The sequence below is a fragment of the Octopus bimaculoides genome, chromosome 7, assembly GCF_001194135.2.
Source record: "Octopus bimaculoides isolate UCB-OBI-ISO-001 chromosome 7, ASM119413v2, whole genome shotgun sequence".
Classification (NCBI taxonomy): Eukaryota; Metazoa; Mollusca; class Cephalopoda; order Octopoda; family Octopodidae; genus Octopus; species Octopus bimaculoides.
The window spans coordinates 76,689,210-76,697,316 of NC_068987.1; the positions used below are offsets into that span (position 1 = coordinate 76,689,210).

General features: G+C 34.0%; 1 protein-coding gene across 1 annotated transcript in view; it reads right to left on the reverse strand.

The window, feature by feature from the left end:
- Window positions 1-46: 46 nt before the first annotated feature.
- Window positions 47-8,107, reverse strand: part of LOC106870267 (solute carrier family 35 member F6-like) — a 457,970-nt gene continuing 449,909 nt past the window's right edge. Inside the window, exons 7-8 of the mRNA XM_052969764.1 lie at window positions 6,542-6,853; window positions 47-3,290 (exon numbers count right to left, since the gene is read on the reverse strand). Coding sequence (XP_052825724.1) covers window positions 3,280-3,290; window positions 6,542-6,853 — 323 coding nt within the window. The 3' untranslated portion in view covers window positions 47-3,279. The remainder of the gene's footprint in view (window positions 3,291-6,541; window positions 6,854-8,107) is intronic.

Genomic DNA, 8,107 nt, shown 5'->3' on the forward strand with positions numbered 1-8,107 from the left:
ATATATATATATATATATATATATATATACATATATATATATGCATGTATATGTGTATTTTTGTGTTATTGCATGTGTATGTATATATGTTTATGTATGCATATGCTTGTGTTAGATTGGATTAGGCAATCTATTAGGAGGCTTATATCATTGCACATATTGTTGAAGAGAGTGTAATTGTATATCTATCTATCCATGTATACACTCTAGTTTTTCAATGTCTTTTCTATCCCTATGAGTTTGACTGTGTTTTTGCAGTATTTTTTAAACAGTGTATTTTCAAGGTTGTTGCTCTATGTATCTGATAGTATGATGCGATATAATACAACCAGTGTATGTATGGGAACTTCTTTGGACTCTGTTTCAAGATAATTTTGTTTTGTTATTACTGTTGCATTTGATCTTATTGTTTCTTTGATCTGTTGTTCTGGTGTTATTATTATTATTATTATTATTACTACTAGATCTTTTGTTAGATCCTTATTGTTGTTGCTCCCCTTTTGATCAGTGTAAACCTCCCGCTGTTTTGTGAGTTATATTTCATTCTTTGATCTTGTCCTCAATGTCATAGTGACCAATTACAGAATTATTATTATTATTATTATTATAATTACAACTATTATTATTACAACTATTATTATTATTATTATTATTATTATTACTACTACTAGTTCTACTATTATTATTATCATTATTATTATTAATATTATTATTCAGTAGTTCTGATGAAAAGGGAATGAGAGAGCAAGAGAGAGAGAGAGACAGAGAGAGAAGCATCAAGAATGCCCTATGCACATGCCCATAGAGCACAGATGGAAGTGAGCATTTGCCCATGAGGTTTTAATTAATATTGAAATTTGTAAGATTTTTCAACTGGCCCTAGGTGGCTGTTTTTGTTCTAATGCGTTTCACTTTGTTCCTTTTGTAGACAACTGGTTTCTCATGGAACAACTGTTTCGTAATACCTCCTTAACCCTTTAGTGCTTAAACCGGCCATATCTGGCCAAAATATTCTACCTGTTTTATGTTCAAACTAGTCAGATATGGTCATTCATAGCTATCTTATTGTGTCATTTTAAAAATAAACAATCACATAATTGAAATCTCAAAGCCATGAAATGATGCAAGATTAATTTTACATGGTGTGAATACATAAGCTTTACATTTGACAGAATAATCTGTATGCTAAAGGGTTAATTCACCACTTTCATGACAAATCAAGAAATAGCTACTATCATTATCATTATTATTATTATTATCGAGTGAAAGAGCAGTGCATGCCATCAAAGTGACACGGGTAAATTATACAAAGCCCAGTATACCCATCTGACAAGGGTACACCAGGCACATGCATCACAACCATATGTGCATGATATGGTGATCTCATATCAAAATAAACAGCACATGACATTGCAGGTGGGGACCCAGTTAGAATTTTTTCAGGCTGAATAGCTCATCCCACTCAAAACGTCCCTGAATAAGGATTGTTTAAGGATGTTGAATGAAACACCCATGTTTCGAAAGGTGAATTATTCAAACCCCAAAGAATTCCTCTTGACACATGGCTATAATGCTCTTCCAAACACTATTATTATTATTATTATTATTATTATTATTATTATTATCATCGTTATTGTTATCATTATTGTTATAATGTTATTGCTTTTGCTAATGTTATTACAATTGTTATTAGTGATGTTGTTTCTGCTGTAGTTGTGATCACTGCTGTCTATGTTGTTGTTCTTGTTGCTACTGTTAAAGTCATAAATATTATTGGAAATGATGTTGTTGTTACTGGCACTATTTAGCCCGAGGTCAACACTGGTCAAGAAGACCTATGATCAATAGCATTCTAGTCTTGCTAACCTAATGTATCTGATGTATCTGGGATCATGTTATCTAAATATGTCTTTTTCTTTTTTCTTTGAAAAAAAGCAGAGTTTTTTGACTTGAGGGAAATTTGGCTGTTATTTCAGCAGCTCAAGCAACCACAAGCGAAACTTTGCTTGCACCCACATTTCAAAACACCTCAAAAAGAAAAAAAAAAAAGAAAGGAAAGAAATATTTTAAAAAAATAAAATTATTCAGAAGGCTTTGGTTAACTCAAGGCTATTCAAGAAGACACTTGCTCAAGGTGCCATGTAGTAGGGCTGAACCTGAAACTGTGTGGTTAAAAAGTGAACTTCTTAACCACACAGCTATGCTTGTACCTATGTGCTTAAAACTTTTTAAAAAACAATTCATTAAACCTTAAAACCCAGACTAATTTAACATAAGTTTCTTTCAACATTCCCATAAAGGCATTTAAATCATTATCACTGTCTAATTAATTAATGCTTCTTAACATTTTGATTAATGTTCCTTAGTGTCATGTTAATGTATGCATAACCTATGAATTTGCATAATCAAAGATTCATTATTTCTCTTGACATTGATGTACTCCAACCAGTTTGAATACACTCACAATTTGATCCTGGCACTAAGAAAAAGATTCTCCACCCTGGTACAGATGTTCCAGCTGATGCTGTTTCTCACATTCTTATATTATTGCTGTTTTGCTCATTATAATGTTGTTATTGTCGTCACTATTCCTGATGTTCTTGTTGGTGTTGTTGCTGCTGCTTGCTAATGTTGAGCTTACTCTTGTTGCTGTTGTGATTGTCATCATGGGTTTCTGTCATTGCAGATAATGCACGTTTCAAAAGTTGTCATCCTTTCTTATTTGCTATTAGTGCTGTTGTTGTTACTGTTGCAGATGTTGTTACTGCTGCTGCTGCTGTTGGTGTTATTGTAGTTGTTGTTGTGGTTACTGTTGTTGTTGTATAACCCCAGGTCAGCCCTGATCAGACAGTCATGTCACCAAATGGCATCAAAACCATGGCCATCAGCAACTGTGTAACTTGGACTCTATGATCCAATGTGTCCTTTTTTTAAGATGGTAGGGTTTGATTTGAGGAAGATTTGACTTCTAATTCTTGCAGGTTCCTTCACTGGCTTTTGGTACATTTATGTTGCTGTGGCTTTTAGCATTGGGTATTGCAATCTGGTGATCACCGTTGATGTTGTTGTTGTTGTTTTATTACTGCTGCTGTTTGTGCTGTTGCTGTTTCTGATCTTGCTGCTGCTGTTACTTCTGTTATAGTTGATGCTGCTGTTTTTGTTGCTGCTGCTGTTGTTTTGTTTGATGTTGTTGCTGATATTGCTGCTGTTGCAGAGGTGGTTACCACATCAACAGTCTGACCATCTAATTTACTGCTGTCTTCACAAAGGTTAGATTTCTTAGGCAATTTCTAAAAAAAAAAAAAAATAAATAACAATAATAATAATAATAATAATAATGGTCGATTAGGTATGATAAGAAAATATTCAGACAAATACATAACAAAAACACCAGGACTTACAAATATATACAACATACAGAAAATTGCACTACTGGGCACTGCACACATCCTACGCAAAACACTTTCAATACAGTAACCATAAGAGCATCACAGCAAACCACAGCACATACCCAAGGCGCACAGAGCTGCGCTCGGTAGTGAAGTGAAAGCATGCTATAAAAATAAAACTACTGAATAATAATAATAATGATAATAATAATAATAATAAAACAACAATAATAATCCTGGTGGGAGGGGACTAGTCGATTACCCCAGCACTTGACTAATACTTATTTAAACGATCCTGGAAGGATGAAAGGCAAAGTCAACCTCGGTAGAATTTGAACTCAGAACATAAAGACAGATGAAATAATGCCAAATATTTTATCTGGCTTGTCAATGATTCTTCCAGCTCACCACCTTAATTACTAGAAAAGCACTTGGAGAGCGCAGACCACCACCAAGCAGCTCATTTTAAGATAGATACGCGAGTAAAATAACTAATAGAGAAATGAAAATAAACTTTGGAAACAGCAACGCCACCATAGGTTACGTGGAAACGATGAACGTGTTTTCAAGGGAGATTATCAAAGAACGTAACATTATGAGGATGATGCACTTGATGGTACATAGGGGCACTTGACTTGATGGGTCTTCTTAAGTAGATCACATCGTCAGAAGTCTCAGTCATTAATCATTGCTTCTGTGAGGTTCAAAGTTTGATGATCATGCTTCACCACCTCATCCCATATTTTCCTGGGTCTACCTCTACCACAGGTTCCCTCCAAAATTAGAGATCAGCACTTCTTTACACAGCTGTTTGCGTCCATATGCATCACATAACCATACCAGCACAGTCAAATCATTATCTAATAAGCTGACCTGCCATCTTTTTCATTCCAAGTTGAAGGAGACAGCTGTAACTTATTTTATTGATCCTGAAAGGAAGAAAGATAAAACTGACCTACAAAACACTGCTTCTCACAACTAACTAGTTTGCAGGATGCAGTCAGGATGTGAAGACAATTTGGAAGCTAGATTTACAATAAAGTTTTATGTTAAACTGGGAAAAAATGCTACTGAAGTTTATGAAATGCTCCAGACTGCTTATGGATTAACTTGTGTGAACCAGGCATCTTTTTTTCACTGGTGCAAGAGGCCAAGTAAAGCAAGTCCACTGGGCAGTACATGATGATCCTCTTCTTTGACAGCAATGGCATCATTTAAATTCACTGGTTTCCCTCAGGCCAGACAGTCAACAAAGAAACTGTAGAGATAAACTTAGCAATTGATTTAATAGCACTGCTAACACAGTAGAACACAGTATTGACTTATAAAAGCATTTAATATACTTGGTAGTATATTGTGGTTGCATAATGAAATACAGTATCCCTACAAATCATTAATAGTAACAAAGAGTACTTTGTGGAGGTTTGGATGGAATTCAGAAAGAGATTCCCTCACAAAAGGCCAGAGAACCTGCACCAGAACAATGCACCAATCCACAGTTCCGTCCTGATGACCAACTACTTGATAGAGATAGGCATCAAAACTGTCCCTCACCCCCACCTACAGTCCTTGTGATTTTTGATTGTTCCTCAAGCTGAAGGAGATGATGGAGGCTGTGACAAGGGTCTCGGACACCTTCATTTTGGAGGACTTCCAGTGGGCCTTCACGAAGAGGCTAGAGTTCCATAGCAAGAGCATTGATGGTAAAGGATTGAAGGAGGTTAAAGTTTTGTACTTCTTTGAAATTAATAAATGTCTCTCCTGAGAATGTTTCAAAACTTCTGGAATGCACCTTGCATGTGCAGGTATATTAATATTTTAAATGAACACCTTAAGGTTACATATTTGAAAAGAAGGGTATAGTTAATTAAATTGATATCTGTATATGCTGAAAGTTAATCATTATATGAATACTGATGTGATTACAGGAAAAGCAGGCTTTTAACATGATTCAGATTTAGAATACAGAGAAATGGAACTAAATTATTGAAGGCGTTTAAACTAGAGGTCTATCATTCCCCTATTCATCAAGCAACTTATAAATTCAACCACATTTCCAACTTCACTTCCATAAATTTCACAATGTATTTTAAATAAATTGCTAATATCTGAATATATTTCTTTAAACAATATATTCACTGCCTGGAGGAGCAAATATATCAACAGAGCTAGATTAAATACAGATTATTATTGAAAAAAAAAGATATATGTATATTTAACAGAGATTAAATATAGATAATTAAGTATAGTATAAAAATAAATGAACTAAAAATGATTAAATATTGAATAAATATAGATGATTAAATCTAAATTAAATATAAATGACAAAATATATCAACTTGAGCTCAAAGCAGAAAAATAAATTAAAAGTAAATGTCTTCTAAATCCCAAGAAACTTTTATGAGATACCTCACTGAGTTCTAATTTCTTCGTATTAATCTGGCCTGAGGCAGTGAGTTAGCAGAACCATTAACACAGCAGACGAAATACTAAGTAGCATTTCTTCTGGTTCATTAGACACTAAGTTCAAATTCTGGTGTGGTCAACTTTACTCTTCATACTTCAGAGGTTGATAAAAATCAAGTACCAGTCAAATACTAGGGTCTATGTAATCAAATCGCCCCTCCCCTCAAGATTATTGGCCTTGTACCAAAATTAGAAAGAAGGCAGCAAGCTAGTACAATCATTGACTTTTACTTGTTTCAGCCATTTGATTGTGGCCATGCTGGGGCACTGCCTTGCAGGGTTTTTGTCGAACAAATCAACCCCAGGACTTATATGTTTTTTAAAGTCTAGTATTTATTCTATCAGCCCTTTTTTTTGGGCCAAATTGCTGAGTTATGGGGACATAAACACACCTACACCAATTGTCAATTGGTGCCATCAAATTTCATCTATATGGCTTTGGTGGATATGTGTTTGTAGGAGAAAACACTTGTTCTGTGCTGTATAATGAAATTGAAACAGGAACTACAAGGTTCAAATCAAACTTTTTAAACATATAGCTATGCATAGATTCATGTTGTTAATAATGCTATTCTTACATTAAATTTCACAGACATTGTTGAGAAATCGTTATCACATGATCATATAGACTAAAATACACTCCAATCTGAAAAATATTAAAAAATAGATAACCTTAAATATCTCACCTTGAATGGAACCATTTCCGTCTTGGTCAACTGGTATCAGTAACTCATCGTTTCCTCTCCGGTTGCACCATGTGATATTGCAGCGACAGAAAGCTCGCTGGAAGATGAGACCGTAGAAACTGCTAAAGCCAAGGAGAATGAGAATCAAGCCAAAAGGTGTATACCAAAGGTCATGTCTCCAGTGTGCTGGAACCATAGCAATCCAAATAAATACGACGCATAGGCATTCGAATATTATGCGTGTGGTGGCGTTCCAATGTTTTGTTAGAGTCACTCCTGCGAATCGGAATGCTGCGAAACTGATCATTGTCCCTATATAATAGAAGAAAAATAGATAAATAAATATATGAATAAATAAGAAAATAAATAAATAAATGTTATTCTTTTATTTGCTTCAGTCATTTGACTGCGGCCATGCTGGAGCACCGCCTTTAGTCGAGCAAATCAACCCCAGGACTTATTCTTTGTAAGCCTAGTACTTATTCTATTGGTCTCTTTTGCCGAACCGCTAAGGTATGGGGACGTAAACACACCTGTATCGGTTGTCAAGCGATGTTGGGGGGACAAACACAAACACACAAACATACACACACACACACACACATATATTTCCTCTACCTTCCTAAAACTATATAAAAATAGAAATAAGAACAAAAATAATAGTATTAATAGTGGTAATAATGGTATTAATGGTGATAGTAATGGTAATGATAGAAATAAAAATTAAAATAAAAAGACAAAAATATTGATATTAAAAAAATAATAAAAATATGGATACAATGGTAGTATTTATTTTTTATTTATTTTTCATCATGGCTTACATTGGATTTGAAACCTAATAGTTTTTAGTTACCAAACCTGCCTGACTATTCTAAAGGGTATACTAAAAATTAGATTTTTTTTCTTTTTTTTTTTTTTGGTCTAGTCCATATTATTATTTATTTAAGCTTGCTCTCATAATTATAATTTTTTTGATTGGTGACTTCGATGATGTCTGTGTGTCGTTTATTTACCCTGAAGAAGGGGTTATCACCAATTTGTGTTCTATTGTGCCCTAAATACGGTGATATACCCCCGAAATGGCCATAGGTGTTCTGTGTTTGTATTCCACCTATACTTGTAATCCACTGTAAATGATGTTTATGGTTTGATTTTACTGATGTTACCTGCCGAATGGTGAAATATGGATTTTACTTTGCCACACTTTGGATGTTTTGTTGTTGTTTTGTCCCGTGCGCTCTGGTATTCCTGTTTATGAAATTGGATTTTACCTACTAAATTGGCTGTCATGAGGCAGGTAGTTGAACTTTCGTACTATTTATCTTGAACTTCTTTTATTGGCTATTGGCCTCAGCGAATGAACTGTTGTGCTACGTCTCCCTATTATTTTGTTCTCTATATTTTTTCTATATATATATATATATATTTTTATTCTACTGTATTTGTACCGGTCTCTAATATTTTTAATCAACTTTTAATCGCAGTTTATTTATTTATTTATATTATTCTATTGTATTTTTAATCGATTTTTATTCTTATGTATAAAAATTTTAACTTCCCTTTACT